The sequence below is a fragment of the Rhopalosiphum padi genome, chromosome 3 (genome assembly GCF_020882245.1).
Source record: "Rhopalosiphum padi isolate XX-2018 chromosome 3, ASM2088224v1, whole genome shotgun sequence".
NCBI lineage: Eukaryota > Metazoa > Arthropoda > Insecta > Hemiptera > Aphididae > Rhopalosiphum > Rhopalosiphum padi.
Window position 1 is genome coordinate 40235111 of NC_083599.1, and position 27924 is coordinate 40263034.

General features: G+C 25.1%; 1 protein-coding gene across 1 annotated transcript in view; it reads left to right on the top strand.

Annotated features, from left to right (window-relative positions):
* The window catches only part of LOC132926979 (dynein beta chain, ciliary), a 75626-nt gene that overhangs the window by 15008 nt on the left and 32694 nt on the right, over positions 1-27924 (top strand). The window contains exons 25-31 of the mRNA XM_060991419.1: positions 3-126; positions 373-521; positions 592-621; positions 1359-1604; positions 10969-11193; positions 11274-11500; positions 12613-12754. Of these exons, the coding sequence (XP_060847402.1) occupies positions 3-126; positions 373-521; positions 592-621; positions 1359-1604; positions 10969-11193; positions 11274-11500; positions 12613-12754 (1143 nt within the window). The remainder of the gene's footprint in view (positions 1-2; positions 127-372; positions 522-591; positions 622-1358; positions 1605-10968; positions 11194-11273; positions 11501-12612; positions 12755-27924) is intronic.

A 27924-nucleotide genomic window follows, 5' to 3' on the forward strand; every position in this document is an offset into this window, starting at 1 on the left:
AGCAACTTTGGGATTATGTTCATCTAGTTCATTCATGTATAAACGATTGGAAAACTACGCCTTGGCGTAAAGTCGATGTTGAAAACATGGATATAGAATGTAAAAAATTCGCAAAGGAAATTAGAGGTTGGTATTTTGTTATAAATATTAATTACTCTTTATCTGTTCATAATAAATTATAATACATTATAAAAAATACATAGGTACAAAACTATATTATCTTTATTATCGTATATAATTGAAATATATTTGCATTCGTCGTACTGACGTTGTTAGAGAAATCGTGTATTTTATAAGCAATTGTATTAAATATTAACTTGGGCTTATAAAATTGCAAAGTCCATCCATTCATCTACTCGTGATATATTATAGCGTTGGACAAAGAGATGCGATCGTGGGATACCTATACATGTTTAGAAGCTACAGTGAAGAATATGGTAACATCTCTGAGGGCTGTCGGTGAACTGCAAAACCCGGCGATTCGCGAACGTCATTGGAAACAACTCATGAGCTCTACAAAAGTAAGATAAAGTTAATTTTTGTTATTTGAAATCCCTAATTGAACAAATCAATACTAAAACATGTTTACAGACTTTAGCTGATTTACCTGAAGCGTATGATGTGAGTAAACAATCGAAACACGATGTGTCTGTGCGTTGCTTGTTGTAATTGTATTTGTCTTTTGTGTGTGTTGTATGCATTGTGAATCGTCCTATTATTTGCGTATTGCCTTGGAATCACTCATGGGCTAAATAAAAAAAAATATATAAAATTATAATGTAAAAACATTCAAATTATATGTATTTGTAGCATACCTACAACTAAATAATAGTAAAATAATAATAGTAATAAGTAAAATTAAACATTTATTAAATACATTTTATATAATTAACATTTGAGTTATTTAACGTAGGACATTCATGTTTTTTTTTATGATTTTTAAAGTGTATATTTTATAAAAATTATAAACATTTACGGAAAATATACCATTTCAGTATGAGAAATTAAAATAAATAAACAATCGAGCTTAAAATAAATTTTCTAGATAAAATATAGTAAAAGATTTAATTTTTGAAAAAATGTTGTATTTTACTATTTATACAAGTTTTCAAAACACAAAAAATTCCTGAAAAATAAGTGTCTTGCGTTAAAAAAACACATTGTTTATTTGTCTAAATATCATATAAATTTATACCTCTAAAATTAATTTACGTATATTGACACTATTATACTTTAAACGTATATTGTATATATTTTAATTAATAGGGAAAACGTAATTGTAGTTGACAACTTGAAAATGCAAATGGGTAAAATTTAATTAGAAAGAATCTATTTAAATTAAATGATTTAAATTTTAGGTTAAGTTTGTTATGGATCAAGGCACAACCTTAGCTGAGTTATTAGCATTAAACTTGCATGAATGTGAAGACGATGTAAAGACTATAGTTGATAAAGCCGTAAAAGAAATGTCTATGGAAAAAATGTTACGTGAGCTTCAAACAACTTGGGCCGCTATGGAATTTTATCAAGAAACTCATAGCCGTACAGGATGCAGTTTGTTAAGAGCAAGTGAAAAGCTGATTGAAACACTTGAAGAAAACCAAGTGAGCTATTTATTTTAATGTTTACTAAAAAATTTACTTTAAAAACCTCTTGCTTATTTCTGTTTCAAAAAAAAAAAAATGATAAAATAATGTCCTGTACAATCTTCTTTTTTCTAGAAAACTAACTTTTTTAACTGTAAATTATTTAGTTAATTTATTGGAAAATGTTGATGTATACATCGAAATTTAATTGAGTAATTTCTAAGTTATTCAACTTTAATATATAGGTACTAATACTTCAGAAGATGTTGGGTTATATTTATTTTAATATTATTATAGTTATTAGTAAAAATTTCTCGAGCACATATATTAATATTTTAAAGTAATTAAATTATTCTTCCATGGAAATTACGTGATTTATTTAAACCATACTATAGTATTATTGTTAAAAATTAATACGAGGCATACTAACTATAAATACGTTATCTTTTTTTTTTATTTACAACAAATGGAATAATGATAAAATTTATTTCCAATTCTATACTCTTCTATAAATAAAAAACAAGTTTTAATTGAAGTTATGTTGGATATTTCTTCAATGTTGCGAAATAATAGGTCATGGTATAATATTAAGGTGTTAAATTGTTATATAACGACTAACGATAGTCTATAAGGCCATCAAACCGGGATCTTTGGAATTTGGTCTCGTTTATCGCAGTTGTCCTTTTATTTTTTATTAAATGTGCAATCAAAACGTATAACAATATGAGTAATATGATTATTGATTACTGACCCATAATAAGTTACATTGTTATAATAAATTAGTAATTAATGAAAAAAATTAAATAGTCTTATTGCTTAGTGATTTCTTAAGTCATCACTACAGAATATTTTACCGATAATGACTTTTATACTATGTAATATTCCGTGCAGCAGGTGACGTCGGTTTTCACCAATACCTTATCCACCAGTTATAATTTATAGAATTTTAAAGTTTGGGAATTTCCTTACATAAAGATTTAATAATATTTTATTTTTATTTACTATAATGTGTATATAATCCAGTAGTGTAGATATACACTATTCAGTTAAATAATAATTGTATACCTACAACAATACATCATATACTGTTCACTGATCAGTGATCACTATTTAATACTATAATAATAGTTCCGACAAAGTATGATATCAGAGACAGTTTAGATAATATAATATAATATTTTCTACGTATATAAAGAAGCATGGGTATAAAAACCCACTAGGTATATAAAATATATATTATATTATTATATCTCAAAATAAACCATAATAAACAAAAGTGTAAGAATAGTATAAGATAACTAATAATTATTGTTATGATAAAATTCTATTATTTGACTTATTTTGTCAGTGCAATAATATAAATATATAATAACTTGAAAAAAATTGTAGGTATGTAATGATTTAAAAAGTTGCAAGTGTACAATCATTATTCAACTGTATAGTTTGTAGTGTTTGTACCCAGGGTCGGGCAAGATACTAAAAAAAAGTATCATGATGCCATAATTTCATCAAATCCGGGACAGTCGACAGATAGAAAAAATAATAAATTAATTAATAAATAAATATTATTGAATTATATTAGCCATTGGGTATGTGTATGTATAAAGTGACCATATATTTTTTTAATCAAAACGGGACAAAAAAAAAATCATAATTATTTGTTACAAACAAATATTTTTAATTTAATAATATTATTAGCAAATTTCTGTGACACTTATAATGTTTTTAAAGGACAAAAAAATTAAATTAACTTATTACACTTACTAGGTAATTAAATAATAATACAATACTTGTATATTTTTCGTTTGAAGAAATTTGTTTTAACATGCACACACGCACACATAAGAAATAAGAAATAATAAAAACGATATTTTGTTAACGAACATTTATTTTCATTATATTTTTTGTCTACTTTTTGAAAACGGGACATTTTAGCGTCCCGAACATTTCCCAGGGGACAACGGGACAGAGATTCAAAAAACGGGACTGTCCCGTTCAAAACGGGACGTACACCTTATGTATGTATTACAAAAACGACACAATAGGTTATAATGTTATACACTATATTATTATTTTATATTTAGCCTATGGATTTGGCATCATTGATTTATAAATTATTCGTTAACAATAACATTTTGACTCGATTACAATTATTATTTGAAAAAGTTGTCGAAATTAAACAATTTTAATTTTTTGATAAACCCGGGACATATAGGCATCCCGAAGTTTATTTTTGGGACACCGGTACAAAAACCAGCGATAGTCCCGGAAAACCGGGACATATGGCAACCCTGATGATACATGCATTTAGTGTATCTAGATACAAAAGACAAGATACATGATAGTTTATATTTCAATAATTTAATTGTATTAACTATTAAATGTCTATGCACTTAACTATCTATACATAAATACATATAAAGTTATAAATATAAATAATAGAATAAGTCAATAGTTCAATACATATTTTAAATGTACCTACGACTAATACATTACTATTTACTATACCAGAAATAATAAATACACCGAAGGTTAGATTATGTTGTATATAATACACAATAATTTTACAGCATAATCAGACACATTTGGTTCATGAGACAAAATTTTAAAAATTGTCCATTCAATGATGGCGAAATTTTAATATTTTGTTTAGCTAAATTATCTATTAAAAAAATTAATACAATATGAATAAACTTGAACGGCCTTATAATATTATTATTGATTATAGTTGACACAGTCACACAGAAAAATAGAATGATTAAAATGATAAAACAATGCGAATAGTACACTGTTATTTCTTATCTGAACTTTTGATTTTATTTTAAATTGTATTTGGAAAGGCCTACACGCCACACGGCTACACATCCTACACGGTTATACTCATATTATATAGGTAATGGATTCATATTTTATGAGAACGAAAATACCAGTTTAGTGCTTATCTGTATGACTATAGATAATATATACGGATACACGGCCATTTGGGCACCTCAATTTAATTTTATACTTTTAAAATGATCTTACTAGTTATAACATTGTGTGGTAATTTTTTCGTTATCGTTAATTTCGGCTTAATTTCACCTGGATAATTTTTCGTAAAAATATTCAGTTCGGATATCTGTATCGAAATTATTTACAAATTTATAATACAATATTACACACAATAATACACACGTAAAAAAAAATTACTATAATTGTTACATTTATTTTAAGTTTTGAGTGTTTTGTACATCGAATTCCAATTTGTTGGTACTATTCTGTACAAATATTACAAATTAAGAGGCCGTCCCAGTAGAAAAAAATCGACCGAAAAACATGCTTTCGTACTTCCAATAGTACTCAGGCCTCGTTGATCGTAGAAACATGATTTTGGTATCAAAATAATCACGAGAAGTTGTACTAAATATTCTTGGAACAGAATTTTAAAATTTTTTTTCGTTCCAATTTTATATGTGTTTGAAATTTGTAAAATTTTTCTTTTTTTTAAAAAATCATATAAAATCGGCAAATTTAGATATCGAAAATCTGTTCCAAGAATATTTAGTACAACTTCTCGTGATTATTTTGATACCAAAATCATGTTTCTACGATCAACGAGGCCTGAGTACTATTGGAAGTACGAAAGCATGTTTTTGGCAAAAAAATTACGAATTTGCCGTCGTCATGTGCTGCTAAAGCGAATACAGCGGCAGCGTTCTGAAATAGTACTTCTTCCACCACCCCGCTTGCATATGCAGCCGTACCGCACCATAGGTCAAAACTGGTTATTTATCGTAGCCGCGCACTGGTTATAAATAGCCAAGTACGTCAATACGAAAATAATAATTTTGTCAATAAATAATATTATTTTATTTTTCGATGTTATAATTCGTAATTTTATTTACTATCGTATTTTACGCAAAATGGAACTACGACATAATACTATATCGTAAAATTGTCACAAATCAGCTAGAAAACGTACGATTTAAACAATTTTTTTTTCAATTATAGACAATTGTTCTATAAAATTAGCGTATTGACATTCAAGACGAAATTTTTTAAATTTAAATTAGTATAACTGTATAAGTAAAAAAAGGTAGGCAAGTGGGTGTCGATCTGCTTTACAGTAGGTTACAAGTGAGTCACTATATACTTACTGGATTATTGTGTTAAATTTGAATTCAATGATATAATATCATTGTATAAGAAAAACTCGAAGACGGAGAGTCAGCCTTGATATATTATAATATATATTTTTAACTACAAAATAATTTAAAATTTAACAAATTTTTTCAAAATTCAAACTTAAAATGCTTATAAAAAAAATTGTACCCATTTATTTTTAATATTTTTCAAATGCTATTGTAACGATTTATCTACATGAGCCTTGAATTAAATTTTCACGCTTCTTGACCCAACAAATTTAATAACTAATTAATTAATAACTATTGAATAAAAAATTGAAAAAATTGAAAATGTCCGTAAAGAGCTCAGAAAGAGTGAAAATGTTTTGAAAATTTTATCAAGTATAGCAATTGATAAAATAGACATATAGTGTAAAATGTAAATTATTTAAAATATCTAGATACAGTTATTTGTTTTTTTAATTACAACAAAATAAGAAAATCGCTAGGTACATAATAAATCGAGTGAATAAACCAATATTGTAAAAATTTGAACTTTTCAAACACTCATAAAAATTCTAATTTAGTTTCTGGTAGAGGTAATTTTTTTTTTAAATTAGACAAACTTACGAGGAATCTTGTATTAAATTTTTAAATTTTAGATTTAAAAAGAAAAATTTTTATGAATTTTTAACAAAATAATTTGCACATTTTCTTCATTTTTTTGTATTTTATATTTTGTCAAAATTCGAACTTTAAATGCTTATAAAAAAAATGTGATTACTGACTATGTATAAAATGTATTATTAATATTTTTCAATTATTATAATTTATATAAGGCGCCTCGTCCTTAATTTTTAAGTTTTTATTACCCAACAAATAATATTTGATTGACATTCATAGAAAAAAAACTAAAAAAATTGGAAACTTAAAAAGTAAATAGTTAAAAAATAATTTAAGTATTTTAAAAATGTTATCGTGCTTAGAAAATTCTATAATATAAAACAAACAAACAGTTAAAATTCCTTGTATCTACGGTCATTTGTTTTAGAGTTACACCATAAACCAAAATTGATTTTGTGATTTTGTCAAAAATCGATTTTGCGTGAAAATGTCTATTTTTCCCTGCTCTTTAGAAAATTACTAGGAATTTTTAATTTATACCTTCCCAAATGCACCAACTTGTTTTCGTGTATGTCATCACGTTTTAAAGGAGTAGAAATAATGCTTTAATTTTTAACTTCAGCCCCTCTTTGAAATGGAAAATGAATCTAAATGATACTTTGGTGAGTTAAAATTTCCAGTAGTTTCAAAAACGTCAAATAAAAACCTAAAAAAGGAACGGAAAAATGGGAATTTTTAAGCATAATCAATTTTCGAAAATATCGATTTTTTTTGTTTTGCTGTATAACACAAAAAATCATTTTAAATACTTGAAATTTTCACCAAGTCTAAATATTTTGACTTTTTTAAGCTATTTATTGACAATTGAAATTTTCGATGTACCTATGTCTAAGTTTTTTTGTTTGAAATGCCAATAAAAAAAATTTGGCATTTCAAAAAATTTTTTAAATAGATATAATACAAGGTTTATAATAAGTTGCACTTAGCGTAGTAAAAAAAAATTCAAAAATTGTTAGTCATAATTGTTGTTTATAAGCTAAGCATGTAAAGTTCAAATGTTTACTAAATATGTCAAAATCGCGAAAATTTGCAAGATATTTTTAAGTTGAAAATTCATAATGTTTAAGTGATTTATATCTAAAACCCAATACAAGGTTCTCTATAACATTATTTTCTTCAAATCACTGTAAAAAAAAAACTCCAGCGACAATGTAGAAAAAAATGTACGAGCGTATGAAATTAAATATTTTACGAAATTGCGTAAAATAATAACGATATGTCAATATATTACAATTTAAATATAGCTAATAATATAATATAATCCTAGACTGACAAATTATCTCCATCATCATTCAGAATCGATTTCGTATACAATAATGATACCTGTCATTGTATTCAAATTTAACACATCCATTATAGTGACCTACTCTCCATCACTACTATACAGCAGAGCGATACTTGCTTTTCCACCCTTTTTAAATTTAAATACGGAAATTGTCTTACAAATTTTAATTATTTAAAATAGTAAATATGTTAACGGCAAATCAACGTTAATATATTTTCAATATTTTTGTTTTGTTGTTGTTTTTGAATTTCAATAACTCAAGTTAAAATTATTTAGCCCCACCACCATAAAAAACCCCTGGCTACGCCTCTACATTAAAATTTTGATAACTCGATATATTTGTAGTTAGTCCAATTATTTTTTTCCCCGTGAACTTTGAGTTACCGAGAGTACACTGTAATATTGTATTATCATTTTCTATACACCATAAAATTTTCAAAATATTTTAATTTGTTTTGAACTGTTTACGGATATATAGGTACTCTGCAGTTTCCAACTTTTTAGGTTTTTTTTCTATAAATGTCAATAAAATGTTATTTGTTGATTTGTTGTGTAAAAAAGCTTGAAAATTTAATAAAAGGCTTCTAACAGTAGTTGAAAAATATTAATAATACATAGCTACATTTTTTTTATAAGCATTTAAATTCTAATTTACAAAATATAAAATACATAAAATTGAAAAAAATGAGCAAATTATTTTATGTTAGAAATTCTTAAAAATTTTTCTTTTTAAATCTATGATTTGAAAATTTAATCAAGATTCCTCGTAAGTTCGTCTAATTTTTTATAAAAAAAATCTCTATTCGAAATTCAAATTGAATTTTTATGAGTGTTCGAAATCAAATTTTTATGACATTGGATATTCACTCCATCATTTCTCATGTAACGATTTTCTTATTTTATTGAAATTCAAAAACGAATAACTGAAAATACTTGAAAATTTAACTAAATGTTTATATTCTCATTTTCTATACATAATAATATACTTAAAATATTTTGACTCGTTTTGAGCTATTTACGGACAATTTCAAATTTCAATTTTTTTAGTTTTTTTGTTTATAAATGTCAATAAAATTGTATTCGTTGGGTCAAAAATCTTGCAAATGTAATACAAGGCTCCTTATATATATTGTTAGAATATCAGTTAAAAAATATTAAAAATACAGTGTCTATTTTTTTATTAGCATTTAGAGTTCGATTTTTTACAAAAGACGTAAAAATAACGAAAATGTGAAAATTATTTCGAATTAGAAATTCATGAAAATTTAATAAAAGATTCCTCATAAGTTTGTTTAGTTTTATCAAAAACAAAAATCTCTACCGGAAAGTCAAATTACATTTTTATGAGCGTTTGAAGTTGAAATTTTTACATTAGATATATTCACTTGATTTGAAAAACGAATAACCTTAGACACTTAAAATGTAAACCATATGTATATTTATCAATTACTTGATAAAATTTCCAAAACATTTTGACTTGTTTCTAGTTGATTACGAACATTTAAAATTTTAAAATTTTAGATTCTGAGCGGAGCAAGAGTTTAATGTATTGGTTTTACAATGATGTGTTTTTTTTATATACCTATATTTTTTTTTTTTTTGGGAGGTCAAAATTTTAATTTCCCAATATAGTTCTTAAAAGCGCCCAAAAAAACAAAATAAAAATTAAGAAAAAACGAGAATTTTTACGCAAAATCGGTTTTTGACAAAATCGATTTTGGTTTTTGGTGTAAGTCTAAAACAAATGATCGTAAACATATGAAATTTTCACTAAATGTTTATGTTTATACTAGCCTTTTCTATACGTGAAAAAAATTTCAAAAATTTTTGATTTGTTTTGAGTTGTGTACTGATATACTCAGTTACCAACTTTTTAGGTTATTTTCTATAAATGTCAATAACATTTTTGAAATTAATTTTTTTATGATTTTTAAAACAATAAATTCACAGCCCTGATTATAACATTTTTTATACTTATTTTATGTAGGTATTATATGTTTAAAATTAAAATAAGTAAATACACCAATATTTATTAATCAAAACTATTTAAAATGTTGCTAATATTTATTTAGGAGATTAAAATATTATCGTACAAAAATTGTTTCATGTCACTTATAAGTTACAACGTAAAATACGCAACACTATTGCTAAAAAATCTATTTAATTGTAATGAAATTATTATTTCACATGTATTTTAAAAAGTAATTGGGTTAGAAATATAAATCGAGTTCTGGTGTATAATAATTTGTAGGCTTAATTTATTGGTTAATGTTTTTAAGCAAACAGGAGCTTTAATTAAAAAATAGGTTTGCGACTTGCGAGCTAGTAGCGAGCCAGCGCACCGTATAGAATTCACGGGCGACAATTTACGTAACGGCCTGTAATGACGTTTGATGCGAAACGTTCAGCACGACCGTCCGTGAAATAATAATGTACCTCTCCCGCGATTACAACACGCGGACCCCGTCGCGTACACGATGGGCGTGGTTACGGCCTACCGCGACGGCGGCGAGATGGAATTCAACGCCATCTCTTGAGCGTTGTATACGTAACACTTTTACCACGACGGCCTCTTAATGGCAAAATGGTTTTTACAATTTTCAAATCAATATTGTTGCGGATCGATTCGACAAAGTCGGGGAGGGAGGAATTCACGGAACCACATTACTTACATTACAAAACTGCAAACATTAATACATTTTTCAATAATTATACGAATAATACAATGTGTAAATATTATTTAATAGTATATTATTATGGTAATGATTGTTGATAAATAATTGTTTGTGTACATGAAATCGTACAATTGTTATAAACTCATTTACTCATAACAATATAACGATACACTAATATCATTAAAAAATTTCAATTTTGAATTACCAGATCAAACTCATTACCTAATCAATAATCATTATAGGTATTTATTAGTCTGTTATAATTATTATTGTCTTTTGGTAATATGTAAGTCTATACACAATAACAAAAATTTCAAATTATCCATTAAATATAATATTATACAATGTCATAATATAATATATTGAGATATAGACATATAGTTAAATCAATAAAACTTATTATAAGTTGTAAAAATAAAATATACTATCGGATACGTGAAATATTAGTATACTCGTATAATAAATATATTATATGCATATCGCATATGTAATTGATATTTATCGACATTTTATAATGAATATTAATTTGGACTGAAATAGTTGTTATTACATTATTTTAGTTCATTATTTATTGTATATTAAAAATGATTAGCAAATTATTGATTGGTTTCTGTTTACCTATATTATATTCAAAGGTACAATTACAAAATTTAATGACTTCGAAGTTTGTGGCATTTTTCTTGGAAGAAGTTTCTAGTTGGCAACAAAAGTTAAGTATAGCTGATCAAGTAATAAATTCGTGGTTCGAGGTGCAACGAACATGGATGCATTTAGAATCAATATTCATGAGTTCGGATGATATTCGTAAACAATTACCAGAAGATTCAGAGAGATTTTTTCGTATTGATTCTGAATTTAAAGTAAGTTTATCATGTGTTTTTTTTTTTTTTAGATTAATATTGAATTTGAATTAAAACAGTTTTTATTCAAATATTTTCAGGAACTTATGGCAAACATGTCTAAAACACCTAAAGTGATCGAAGCTACAAATAAACCCGGGTTAATAAAACATTTGGATGATCTACACGGCCATTTAACTTTATGTGAAAAAGCTCTGGCAGAATATTTAGAAACAAAACGTTTAGCGTTTCCGAGATTTTATTTTGTGTCCGCCGCTGATCTTTTAGATATCTTGTCTAATGGAAATAATCCAGATTTAGTCGTGAGGTAAATTTATTGAACAAAAAACACTTCATATAACATTCAATCTGTAATCATATCCGATACCAATATGCTTTTTTAAATCATTAAATGGTTATAAATAACCATGGTTAGTTCTTAATAGTTAGGTCGTTTGGTGTATTAATTTGTATTGATAATTATCTAAATAGTTACCTACTAATAATTAGTTTTCAAATGTATTAACTAAGCAATTATACAAGGTATCATGTATCTGATTTTATTACTAAAATAATACATTACACACACACACACACACACACACACACATATATATATAATATAATATATTCCCATTTTGATCGATTTAATTTTTAAATTAATATTTATATTATATACGTTTGATAACATCTAAATTATTTAGTTATATTATATTGTTTTATTAAATAATATTATATACAATTTTCGATTCTAAAATAAAAGTCTAATAAAAGCTTCTACAATTTCGAAATAGTTCAAACAGAAATAATTTATTACTTAAATTATATAATAAATAATATAATTTTTTTTTTAATTTGCTAAAATAAGAAACACGTGTAGTTGTGCATTGGCAGTGTTAATGAATAGAAATATTGTATGTATAACATTCGTTTATATTATAGTGATTAGTGATTAATCGTAATTGGATAGTTACCCATTGATATTAGATAAGTAGGTATTAATATATTATAAAATAAATGACTGGAAGTTTTATCACAATTATTTCATCAATCAATAAAATAATAACGAAACTATTTCAAAATCATTGGGCATAAATGCATAAGTAGTAATAAATATATGAACAAAATATATAATCTGTGTTAATAAAAATAAGTTGTTATTATTGTGGTCAATTATTTATTGTCTATAGTGGCTAGTAAAATATAAAGATTGGGTCGTTGTGATTTTCTGTTTTACATATACGTCTGTGTTCTCAAAATACAATTTAAAAACTTTTTATCGACCAACTTCTCCAAATTCTCCCAACCACTAAATTACAAAAATATAACTATGATAAAATTTAATTATACATCATACTATTTAAAATTTAAATGCCTTTTACAAATTAGGAAAAAATATGTATACCTACTTGCTTTAAAATATATAATTTAATATTTCAGGCATATGATAAAATTATTTGACTCAATAGCATCACTTGAATTTATCGACTCGAAAACAACTGAAAAGAAAGTAGCTGCAGGAATGCACGCCAAGGACGGCGAATATGTAAAATTTAACGAAGACTGTGACTGTAGTGGACCAGTAAGTAATGTTGTAATCATAAATTATGTACCTAGTATAGAAAAAATGTGTTCATTAGAATTTTAGTGTTGATTATTTTAAAATAATGCGTTTTCCTTTCTATAAAACTCATATATATATATATGATATATTTAGACGTAGACAGATCCATGTCAATTGTCAATAGATAGTGGTCAATCAATAACGTGACAATTGATAGTGTCATGAGGTTTTTTTAATTTCAATTTTTCACAAATATATATATATATACAATAGGTTCTCCAAATAAACTATGTCAATACTAATAATAATAATAATAGGTTTTCAGAAATAAACTTTTACAAAGTTGTCAATAATTAAAATGTACACTATAAATTGTCGAGCAATCTTTTGTCTACTATATGTAGTATTGACGGTATTCCTAGAGTAGACATATGATTATTTAGAAGACCATATTATTTCAAATTATTAATTTTTATGTAAATATTATGTAGGTATCGGTTTTTGGAATACTTCTTGAATTTATTTATAGTATTTACCTATACCATTTATTATTTATCTATTGATAATATAAAATATAATTAAGTCATAAGATTTAAGGCATTAAGGAATTATAATCAAAGTATAATTTGTTAGGTATAGCACAGTGGTGTATTTTGTAAGAGTCCTATAGGATACACGCCCATTTATGAATTTATGGCAATGATGAAATATAGTATAAACATTCTTATATTATTCTGAAGTGCTAATATAATCATATTCAACTCTCCAAAAATCAATAATAAATTAATTAGATGAATTACTTGGAATATTAATTATTTAATATTTAAATCTCATTCCGTGTAAAATCTACCTAAACATTAAAAAAAAAAATTTAGAGGTATACATGCGTAACTATTTGTACTATTACTACTATTTTTACACAGGTATATACATAACAATTCATTAAATGTAAATAGATATACACCGCTCCGTATACTTTCCAAAACACGACTACGTATGCATTTTAAATTAACGTATAACTTATAGTCATACTTAAATAAATAAATAAAATATATTATCGATAAAAATAAAAAATATATATATTATTATTTTATACATTTTTTTATATCATTTATTGAAGTTTTTTTTAAAAGTCTGAATCCTATATTTGAAAATACTTAAAAATACTTAAAATACCAGTCTTGTTCTCCTGTGAATACTAGAGACGTTTATATCTAAGAATAGTGTACCTATGTTAGGTATACCATATTTTATTATTATTAGTATTTTCATAATTCGATAGATTGAACTGTACTATAAGTTATACTAACGTGAATATAGGTTCAAATTACCAACTACTAACTAGATTCGATTTACCTAACCAGAAATTACCTTGAAAGTGGATCTAGTTGAAATTATAGAATTTTCACTTATCCAAAAAAAAACACGTTATAGTAAAACTAATATAAACATATATAATGTACTATAACATTGTACATTATCGGTTCGATCAAAATCTAACATGATTTCATACATGAATTATTTCTCAAATAAATAGGTATCATGTTATATAGACTTACGTATATTCACATCGATTCTTTGAAATCATGGCGTGTTTGTTATGAAAAAAAAAAATTTAATATTATATAATAATTACAATATTTTGAATTTTGTGACTTATTATTTTATTATTTATTAACCTGCAGTAGGTTATCTAAATATTTTTGTATCAAGGTTAAAATCAATAAATATTTTAAATTTTGTTGTGTATCTACTATCTATTGCTCATCTAAATTCTAAATACTGTTCATAGTAGGTCACAAAAAATTCATGACTACCACTAAACATTGCTAAAAAAATATTATTTTTATGGGATGATCAGGCATTTTATTTAATTTGTGTGTAATCCGTATCTGCCATCTACTTGATGATGCTAAATTCTATTTACATGAGTATTGATAATAGCAATGACTCTTGCTATTTACACGGTCCTTGGCTACGAGCTGTTGCAATTTGAAATAATACATCGCAGCGACAGGATCAGCCATCTAAATTAATATTAAATTGAGACGAATATTCAGTTAAAATTGTCATAAAACTTAACAATAATACTGTCATCATTATATTTTTTTCTTGTTTAAAGTAAACTATTATACGTACTTTTACAACTTTAAAGTAAAAGTAAAAATACCTACCATTTTCTATCTATATATTTATACGTCAATCGATGGATATAAATACGTAAACAAATAATAATAAAAATAAAAAAAAACTATAGTTCCCAATCTAATATATACTTAATTTATTACGCACGTAAAAAAATGAATAAACATTTTAATATAAATGTGATTATAATATGGTATGACGTCTGTAGTTATTCTGTATACATACTATAAAAAGGTACATATAATAATACGTATAATATAAGATTTAATTAATATACATACACAACTTCATAAATTGCATCAATATACATACATAAAAATGTTGTCTTAATGTTCTTCTTTAATTAATGATTTTCTGTAATGTTTTATTTATTTTTCCGTGGACTTATTTCTAATAAAATTATCTATTTAATTTATTATTGAATTATGAAACTAAAATAATGTCGTATTATATTTTATAATTTTTATATTATGACATTTTAATCTTAAAATAAATAGCTGGTTTTTATTACTCACCTATTTTTAAAGAATTTGATATCATATAATTTTACTTTTTATAAAATATAAATAATTATACTTAAAATTTCAATTCCCTGCCTATTTTGGTTTTGTGATATTTAAAAAAAATGTAATATATTAATATTATATGATGCATTTTTTATGATCCACTTCTATAGTGAGGTACCAACTATAACAAAATCATATTACTTTCAGTCCACAAATATTATATTATAATATTCATATTTTACTGTTCGTGAGATTCAAATTTCGGGCTATGTAAAACCATCCCAAATTTGTACTATACAAGCAATCCAGTCAATCACTCTACTTATAAAAACTTTACATCATGGTAAATGTCGAACTATGCACTACAACGCTTTACTCGAAGTTGTAATTTATAAGTCATACGTATCTACTCGTATTATTAGTATCCTAAATCTTATAAACTATACAATATATTATTCCTATCTATCGACTTTAAAGAACACATTTCGGAAACCTATTAAACTAAAATAATATTATATTATAATCATAATAAGAAAAATAAATAAATGTAAAATGTTAATTGCAGTGTTAGTTAATACTATAGTAGCTAAAAAAAAAGATGTTAATTTTTTATAAATTTAAAAGTTGTGTTGTTTGTATTTACATAAATAACAATTTTGGAATTAAATACTCGTACTATTGGGATTGGGTATTGATTGAATGTATTTTGTAGTACGTGCATAGATAATGTATTCTATATAAATAAATTATATGTCCGTTTAATACATAATTGTACGAGATAAAAACAAAAAAAAAACATTAGGTTCTACCTCTTAAGTTGTACTTATTGCATTTTTATATATTCTTTTAAATTATGAGAATATGTGGATTTACATATCTGCAGTAGGAGGTACCTACATTAAACTTCCCAGAATTTAAAATCTGTCATTCTTTAACTTTTTTTTGTGTTTATGTAAAATATTAAAAATTAATTATGTTCAATACTTGTTTAAAAATTGAAATAATCTAAAAGCTAATAAAAAGAGAACACAGATAATGTTCTTAATTTTGAGTTAATTCACTCTAGTATTAAGCTATAGAAGAAAACTAAACTCTAAAGTTAATGAACCTAAATATTGATATATTAATATATGTTAATAAGATAGAAAAAACACACGTGGGTATGACGTCCTCTTAAAATTATATTGTTAGAATGTATGTGGTTGCCTAAGCATGATATTCAAAATTTAGTGTAGATTTGCCTCGAGATGTTAACCTTCAAATTGATTTCAAGGTAACCGCGTATTCTGGATTCGACGTTAGTCATACATAGGTACCTACCATATTATATTCATCAAAATTGATACGGAAACAGCTACGATTTGTAAAAATATAAATATAACTATGATATGTCTTATTGTTTATACTCAAATAATAATATAATAATGTAGATTGTAGGTACAATTTAAATTCTTTTCCTCGTATTTTTTACAAGACAATTTTTAAATCTGAGGCTTGGTCGTAATATTAATGTTTATTTTATATCGTTACAGTTTTGGTGGCATAACAACTGCAATGTTACCTATACAATAATGTAGATACCTATTCATATTTCATAAATTATGTTGGTTAATAAAATATACCTTATGAGAATAGCTTAGACAATAATTTTAAGTTTCCAAACTTTAGAACACCTTATTTTCCCGTTATATCCGTTCTTTATATATAGTTATACCACTATATATATATGTTTATAATTGTTGATAAAAAGATATTTATTTATTTTCCGTAGTTACTGTACGTCTGTAAAAATAATAATAATAATAATTATTATTATTATAACTATAGTTGTTCGTATTAACATTTAATAAAAGTTATTATTTTATTATTTTACTAGCCAGCATTAAAAATAGGAAACTACAATATGAAGATATCCAAATTCTTATTAAATTATTGTTTATTGTAATATATTAAAATATGTTTAGGAATCGAGAATTTAGCACTTATTTTTGATGTTACTCTTTTTAATTTTTGTTTCTATAAATGTCAACTAACATTTTTTCGCTGTATATAATAATGCTTGAAATACAAATATTTAACACAAGGTTTCCCGTAAGTTTTTTTATTTATATGCGTATAAAAATAATAATATAATAAATATAATTTAAACGAAATTCGTAAAATCTCAAAAATGTGCAAATTATGCTATAATTAGATATGTATAAAAAACATTTTTCTTTTTAAATCTAAGATTTGAAAAATCAATACAGAGGTCCTCAAAATGTTTTCAACTTATAATAAAAAAAAGTATACAGAAAAATTAGATCAAGTTTTTGTGAACGTTTAAAATTCAAATTTTACCCAATTTCAACTAGGTACATTTTCTTAAACAATTTTTGATACTTTGTTATTTAAAAAAAATAAATAACTGTAGATACTTGATATTCTCATCAAATGTTTAAATTATTATTTTCTACAGATGATAAAATGTTTACTTTTCGTGGGCTAATTATTATGTATGAGAAAATTAAAATTTTTAAAATTATAGCTTTTATTCAATTATTGTCGATAAAAAAAAAATTATTTAGATAATAAAGCTAGTAGAGTTAGCTAGCTTTAGTACAAAACTACTTAAATAAGTAGTTTGTATAGTTCATATTGAAACCAAAAAAATCTTAATTTTTATAAGCACTATTTTCTTTTCATATAAATTTGAACGAAATTAAGTATATATTTAACTATATATTATTTAAACTATACAAATAATAATGCTCATTTTTTTATTATAAGTAAAAAAACATTATTCGTGGGAATACACTTTTACGTATATTATGAATTTTATTATATGCATTGATGTTTTCAAAATATGTTGACTAATTTTAAGATAATATTATAGGTAACTACTAACTAATATATCATGCGGAGACTGTTTTACGGTATGATGGTATTGGCTCAAATATAAATAAATCAATTGGTTTCAAAATAAAAATCTATTTACTTCCTAAACATCACAAACTGACATTTCAATTAAAATCCTTAATTTCTATTGAAATATATAATTGTTATATTTAGTTCATGGCCATTTCACATCTTAAAGTATCAAAAAAACCTTTTTTTCTTTAATCAATCAGTTCCAAATAACCAAGTCATAATATTATATGATTTTTTTTATTATTATTAATTCATGTTATATGTATAATGTATTGAATATTATTAAACTATAAGTAGGTAGAACGTTAGATATTTACTTACAAAAAGTAAGTATCTACTGAGTTTTCTCGTATTAGTAGTTAATTTAATAATCAATATAGGTATTTGGATATTTGAAACTTGGATAATACCTAAAAATACAATACAATATTTTTTCAATACCCGTATTTTTTTGAAGGTTATTTTTTATGGTTATGAAGACAAACATGGATTCAGAATTTATTAACTAAAGTAATAACCAGTGAATTTTGTAAAATATAATGTGTAAATGAACCTGAAAATTTATTAAGACAAATAAAAAATAAATAATACATTTATGGGCACTTAAATAGATTCGAGTTCGTCGAAAAAAAAATATATTTTGTATATTAATTATTGAATGTGCTTATGTTTGAATATTTGTAATTTTTCTATGATTTTCATGCTATCTGCAAATACCATTTATAGGATAAACTAAGAAAGATTTGCTTGATGTCTATAGTTAAATAGTGTTTTACTTAATTCGACAGTGAATATGTTGTTTTAAAATATAATTAAAATAATTAAATACATTTATCGTTTTTGTATATTGCATTCTATATCTAATTAAATATTGAAATAAATACCTACAGAAATTCCAACAGAAACCAGAAAATATACATATTACTCAACTCAAAAACGAAGGTCAATCTTTCAATCTTAGAAAAAAATAGGACAAATCGACAATAGATCTCACTTAACAGTTATAATAAATTATTATTTATCAATAATTGTTTTAATGACACTGAGATTTCCAAGGATATAGATTATAGACTATAAAGACACAATCAATTCTGGTTGAAAAAATAATTAAATCTTCCTTTGTGGTCTATCACACTATCAGTCATTTTATCAATGTTAAATTAAAATCAAAAAATCAGTAAGTATACTATTCAAATAAATAATAATTGTTGCCGTAATAATATATTATATAAAGTAATTATGAAATAAGATTATTGGAATGTATATTAAGATAATAAGATATATCTACCTTTATTCTGTTTTTGTTTTACATTAACGAAAGATAATATTTATAATATTTACATTATAATTATTTTTACGTATATAATTGTATAAATGTTTAATATTATAACGCGATAATATAAAAAGGGTGATTAAAAATATAATGCATTATTAAATTGATTTATTATCTTTAATTCATCACATTATTATTTATATATTTTATTGGCGGGAAGGGGAGAGGAAAGTGGTAAGAACGAAAGATTTTTCAGGATTAAGTTGTTATTATTTATTTCTTATGTACTGAATTAATATGGTTTATGGGTTTTTTGTAATATATTATGTTATATCAAATTTTCAAATTTTGTTTGGTGAAGTCATTGTTTCAATGCACTTCAATTTTATTTTAGCGATATATCAATGAATATTTGTGCATAAAAGATAAAACGTTGTATAAATTTCTGTACAAATGATGCATAAACGTTGAACCTATCAAATTTTAAAATTTTGTTAATGGAGGGGATATTGAAAGAAGATATGCATAATAATATTATTTTCTTCATATCGTAGTTTTATTTTAATAGTTGTAGTTATATTTTTATATATTTACGTTTTTATATTGTTTTAAAAATTTGAATAGATATATTTCGAAAAGTTTTAGTGCAGTAAGTTCCATAAAAAGTTAAAACCCTTATTATAAATATTTAAAGTGATCTATAATTAACAAGTAGAACCAGCATTTAAGCGTGTATAACGGTGCCACTCCACTTCGTTTCTCTAACTTTAAATAATAGTTTTCAAAGGATTGATTTCATTAGGTGCGTTATAAGTCTCACCCGATGTAATGAACGCGGTTAGTTTATTTTTAAAATATTAAAATTTTAAATTATACGCCACGGGTATCGTAAATCGAAATAATAGTTTAACTTTAAATTTAAGGTCCTTTGGATACAATTGGTATTCATTCTCCGGTAGGTTAGACTACATAAATAGATAATTATAATTATTATACACGGCACAAGTACTTTATAAACATTATATAACCAGACAATTGTTATGCAACTAATATGATAATAAATAGCTTAATAACCTTTATATTTTAAAATCATGCAGTCACGTCAGTTTATTTAACTAAACTGGCATCACAATATTGTCAAATTTGAAATAAAACATAAACATTAGGTAAACCTAACTATATAGGACTATCGCTATAGAAATAGATAAATATATCTATATATATATAATCTATATTATCTTTTGTAATATACCTATTAATATTGTATGTGCGATGTACAGTAGCCAGTATGTGAAAACGACTAATGTGGAATGGCTATTTTATATTTAAATATTATTTACGCGTGGCTACGCGTGAATCTGTTTTAGGCTTAGTATACGGACGTCATATTCTTTAATTATTGTTCAATCAATATCGTTTCTGTTTCCTTTACAGATAACATTGATACACGCATAAATACGCTCACATATATTTTATATTAAAGCGTGTTCATAGGCACAATAATCGTATACACATTTGATTAATTAAAAACGTTATCTGAGTATATTTAAATGCGGAAATGCATATTAAATATATACTTGTCAACAACAAGTACGATAACCGATAAGTACCTACCTACTGAATATTTATTTTTTTATAATTTAACATAATACATATTATTATTTATGCGTGTTAAATTTAAATTAAAACGAGTTCATTGCGATTTTTGTATAATATGAGTTTCGAAAATAATAACGAAAAGGCTAAACTTTTTTCGCAGTATAATAAAATCGAAAAGGGCGTTAATTTAAGAACTATATTAAACTACCTATATTTAACTTTATTTAAACTTATATTAAACTATAATAAACAATCACGATGATAATATGGTGTAAGTACTATTACAATTATTAGTGTACTACCAAATATGGCAATATTTAATAAGTAATAACTGTGTACAATGTACAAATAAGATTCAGTACTAAATAGGTATATTAATACAACGACGTGGTGCTCACTCCTATTGAATCTACAAAAAATAATCCAAATGTGACTCCTAAGGTTTTTTAGAGTTTAGTTCAGGGCCCAAAATCCTAGAGCTAGCATCCATCAATCCCATAATGGGTATAGTATCAGTACTTATCGGCTACCAAATATTATTAGAATATAAAAATATTTCTTTTATGTGTGATTCGATTTATCATATATTTTGCAATTCACATTCTCGTGCACTGATTTTTATTCTGATGTGTATCCAATTAATACTTTATAGGATTAATCTATATATGAATAGGGACTTGACTTGGAACATAATATAAATAGTTCAAGATATGTTTTTCACATTCAATGAATATTCCTTTATTTATTATAGTATTATTATTCTTGGCAAATTTCTATAAATTATAGTAATATGACAGATTTAATATATGAATATAAATCTAATAATGTATAAATTGTTACTTGAATATTTATAACGTATTAAGTGGATTATGATTTTTATTATGTACATAAATATATTTATATTTAAAATTGATGATTGTGCCATCATCGAATAATGCATGAATACAAATACAATCGTCAATCATTATATTTTCACGATCGATAAATACTATTACAATTAATTACCTAAGCAAGATTGGTTTCATTGTTTTCTAAAAAAAATATTAATTAATCGATTCCGTGAATTTGAAATTTATTTGAATTGCTATAAACCATTTTCTTCTACCGGTTATTTGCTATCAATGAGTGAATGAGGAATTATAAGAAAAGATTATAATAATATATTTTAAAGTCGTATTAAATAATATTTAAATGCAAGTATCTATGAATTACTAACAATTGTATTTTTTATAATTATTGGACATTTCAGCAACAATTGATTAACTGTTTAAAAAAAAGATATTTTAAACAGATGAATAATTAATTTTTTTTGTAATTATTTAGAAATTTTTTTGTTTAACTACGGGTTTGTGACCAGAATGGAACCTATAAAATGCATAGTGTGATCCTATAGCTTTACTCTTTCTTTATAATACGGTACACAACATTACAACCTATAACACTGGTGCCGGCTAAAATATTGGCTTAATATTTAGATTTAAGGATTCTTAAACTATCTTCGATCCTCGTCAAGGTTTATAGACCAAATGTTTAATAGTAAACAGGTATGCCTGCGAACTATAATATTATAAATTTATAACGACGAGTATTCTGTATAGGTATACTATGAATGACTATATTATGTACACGTGACAGGCGCACGTGTCGGTCATCACGTACTCACGTATACGACCGAGAAAAAATATTATTTTCATTTTAACATTGCAACATATCATATCTACACCAGAGTGGCCTCTAACTATTATACTATCTGTACGATTGTAATGATCGTTTTGGCATGGTGACTGTTGGTAAATAACTGTCGCCTGTCGACAAATTTAAAGGTGCACTTCGCACTTGCAATACTTTTTTCGTGGTGTCGTGGTGGAAATATTTACGTGCATGTACAGCCATTCACTATATTTATATTAATAATGATAGTAATAATTCTAAATACATTGTAATACTTACTCAAAAACGACCACCATTTATACAGTTTATTATATGAACCTATGTTAAACATTTTGTCGAAATCCATTTTATAATTTATGTTTAAGTAGAATAAAACTACAAATAACTAGAATATTGCGTGTGTTCTAAATTTTTAACGTTTCTCAAAAACATATAGGTACTTACTACAGCATTTAACATTATAATATATCAAATAATGATATGCATTATGCATTTAAAAATACCAAGATTGATTTCGTAATATTTGTTTCAAAAATGTTATTTTTCACCATCGTGCAGGAATTTGTCAATGTAAATATTATTATCATAATTATCGCGATTAATCATGATTACTAGTCGATGTCCGGCTGCATCCATAGAATACAACACTGCTAGCAGAGTTTGGTTAGGTACATATTACACAATTTTATATTAGATAGTCGTTTGAGAAACATATTTCATTGTCGAAATGTCAAAAATTAAGTTATTAATGTTATTCGTTTCTTTTTTTCAAAGTCCGTCGATTTTCACACGAGTTAATTATGATGTTAACAATGTTAATATACGCGTAAATATAATAAGACGTGACTACCACCGAAGTCTTCGTTTCACGGAAAAGAATTCGAAAACATAATATTATTAATTTATTATATTATACAACAGTTTCTGACATTATATAACCGACGATAACGCCACGAAGACATTATTATTACGAAAACATATTATTTTGAAGTTTTGAACGTCCAGTTGTTGTTTTGTCGATATACGCATGATGCGGCTGGAATATACCTCCGAGTTGATGGGATCCTGTTATCGAGCAACCGACAACGGTCTTTGTCGGAGAAAAAAAAATTCGTCGCCGAGTGCAACAGGTGTGTCCGTCGACGGGCGATCGTGGCGTGTTGACGGCGACGGCAAAAGACGCGACGACTGTTAGCATGCGGTCCTGGTAGTGCAGGACTCTCAAACAATGCCCTCGCCGAGACATTGCGAGCTCCGGCCGTAATCCGTTAGCTCTCGCGCGTACTGATGTCGCTTACAGCCCTGGTAGACTGTCGCGTTTTCGACGTGTTGATTGCCAACTAACGATCAAATTCAATTCGAAATGTTTTTTTTTTTCAAATGCATCTTATTCGAGAATAACAATAGCAAAATACCGATCATTTTCACGTTTTCCGAAAAAAAAAATATATTGATATACCCACCGTTCTGCAATGTTTCCAAATTGCACGAATTGCACTCAAATCACATATTGTATTATTTTTACATACATTTATCATATTAATATTTTTTAATTTATCAAATTGCATTTATGGTTTGTTTTTTAACGATGCAAATTTTCAATAATTGACAAAATGTATAATTTTTAATGCCCAGGCCTGTTGATTCGTACAAAAATCATTATCGTTGATTCAGGGGTATCAATGTATTATGTGTACACTGTAACTAGCAAGATACTATATAAAATATTATTTAAAGATATCAAATCAGATTAGGCTATGAGTAAGTTCAATGTTTAGTAAGTATCTATATTTTATAGTATACAAATAAATAATAATATAATTTAAATTTGTAGGAATACTGACACTTATATTTAATAAATACTTCCTATAATACTAATAATACTACTGTACATACTATAGTAAATTAGTAAACGTAGAGATATGAGAGACATTTTGATAACATTCTACAAAATTGTTTTATACAATAGGAAAATTTATGCAAAATTATTGTATAGGTACTGGCGCATTTATCACATTTTTATTTTATAAATAAATTAAATCATGGAATTTAAAAGTGAGATAATAAAACAACATGAGTTTTATATTTTAATAATTATTTTAAAATGTAATTATTGTATGGTTTATTTTAATATATTTGTTCTTTGTGTTGTAAATATCATGACTTAATGAATTGGGAAGTTTGTTAGTAATAAACTCCCTTATACAATTTTGGTAAGGGATTTTTTTTAAAAAATGTTCTTTAAATATTGTATATTTACACAAATTTATACGACTAGGTATAAATACGTGTTTTTCTTTTTTTCACTTTTTGTACGATTTATTTGTATAATTTTTATATAAATTATTTAGTGTCGATTTAAATGTATTTAATTTGATTGGGAAACACTATAATATAGGTATAAATATATTTTATAATTGATTGGCGATGGGTATATAAAATATAAGTATATTATAGTTAATTATGCGCAGCGAGAGACCAGGAAGTCTAAATGTTTTTACTCATTGACTATTGTGTCGTTATTATAAAGAGAAAAATTTCTAAAAATCTTAAATTTCTTTTTCAATCTTACCGGTTTCTGTATGAATTTATACCTGTTTGGTGGGATATAATTTATTTTTTGTACTCGACGGACTTCAATATGTACTTGTTTTTATAACACACACATGACAATTTGTACTTCCTGGATAATCAGAATTTTTGGCGTTATGTACCTAGTATAGTACCTACTGTGATGTCTATAAAAACATTCTAACAAAGTAACAAGTAACAACTAATTTATATGGTAAATAGTGTTATATACGTAAATACGTAATTTAGATTTGTATTACATTATAAGTTATCATAAGCTCACTGTCGTCAAACTTCAGTTAACGAAAATAATTCTACAGGAATACAATACATTGTACGTTGATTTCGATGTCGTGTTTCAAAGTAATTAATTTGCGTCGTTTTCGACGTTACGCAGTTATCAACCGGCAATACTACCGGGTTTTCTCCTGATATCCTGTTACGCCCACACGCCCAACAAATAGAATACTTTTTATTTTAAATTTCGAAGCACTAGCTTCCAGCACACTTTTATTTATAATAAATGTATAAATGAGACTCTACTTTGGAATTGTCACAGGCAACATTTATCTACGTTTGAATACATTGCATTGTTTATTTATTTACATAAATGTAATTAGTATTTAATCATTATAATATGTTTACACCATACCTTCCGTAAAACATTGTAAATAGTACAATAGATAATATTTAAAAATTAATCTACACATTCGAAAAAACATATTGCGTAAAGTAAAATTCAAAATACATACAAACATTTTAAGTACTCACTAACAATATTTTTTAATTATATTAAAATAATGAAAACCACTTTTTTATGATATTTTATTTGGTACAAATTTGAAATTTAAATACTAATCTATAAAAAATATTGAGTTGTATATTTAAAAAAAAAATTGATACAGTTATATAAGTTACTTAAGAGAAACCTTGTATTAAAAGTACAATCCTTAGTTATAAAAATTGAATATTTTTTAAATTTTTAGCTACAAAATTATTCTGACAAATTTCGTCAAAATTTAAGCTTTAAAAGTACATAAAAAAATATTGTGATAAATTTATAAGTACCAATGATTTCCAAACTAACATAAAGTGTGAAAAAGAAATATATTATAATTTTATTTAACAATATTTTAAGTAAAGATAATTGTTATTTAAACTAAATAATTTTTAGTTATTTTATTTATTTATTTATAGATAAAAGTGTAAGACCAATAATTAAATCCATATCATTTCAATACATTTTTACATTTTTTTTCGTCGAAGAAAGAAATCACCGGTTTTATAAAATTGAAATTATGAGCGAAATATAATGTGGCATTTAGTCTTTTATATTACTTTTGTGTATTGTATACCATAATACTTTTGTTTTTATAATAAAATAATTTAATTCCATAAAACATCAATTTTTCGTGTTCATAGTTAAGATACACAATATAAAATATAAAATCATTTATGTCACTATTAGGTGATTTTTAGACAATATATATCCTATTTTTTTAGACTTAAAAAAAATTACCAATTCATATAATTCCTAGCCATAAATATAATATATGTTTTTTCAGACGTATAGCTAAAATATTTAATAATAGATACTATAATAAACTATCATAAGTCCCTTCACTCATGCCTTTATTGCTATTATTATTATTATTATTATTATTATTAACGACTTGCCGGTCATTGGATTTGACCTATAAAGTGTAGTCTCTGCAGATGTGTACTGCGCAGAGTTATAGTTGAAAAAATATGTTATTTATTTTATCATAATACTGAAGAATATTAATTATTGTTTAGTAAAAATACATCTAGAAATTTTCGTCATCCCGAGATGAGAAATGTTTTCTTTGAATTCTATGTTGACTGTAGTTGAGTAACGTTACTTATTTTAGATTCACACGAAGCCAAGAATCTCTTGGTTTTACAAATATAATATTATTATTTCGTCTCATAAGTAGCACATGGAATAACGCGCATTAGACAAAATATGTTTTCTTTGTACGCCATCAATATTTCAAGTATGATGTGAATGTTTAATGATCCGAGCTCGACTGAATTTTATTTTCTAATGTGAATAAATTGCCTCTGAATTTGAAATAACAATAAAATCACCACCAATTAAACTATTGTTATTTATTTGATTGTAATAAATAATAACTGTCATCTACTGTGTATTATGCAATGTATTATGTTTGTTTTTAATTATTTCAGCTGTGCTTTTTAATTAAATGGATATTTTTTAGTAATAATAGTCGAGCTATAGTCACAAATAATAATTATCCAATTGAAAATAAAAACAACTCTAATACGAGTCGATAAGAACGAACGCTCATTTTTTGTATTTGTTCCATTGATTTGACGAGCTGTTATTGTTTGTAGTTTTAGATATATTTGAATGCAACCAATATAATTATTTAAAAGTGACTAAAACTACTTCAACATTGCCAGCGATTCTGAATTTGCGTTATAACGTGTATTGGTAGATACTTGTATAATGTATATAGAGATAAACA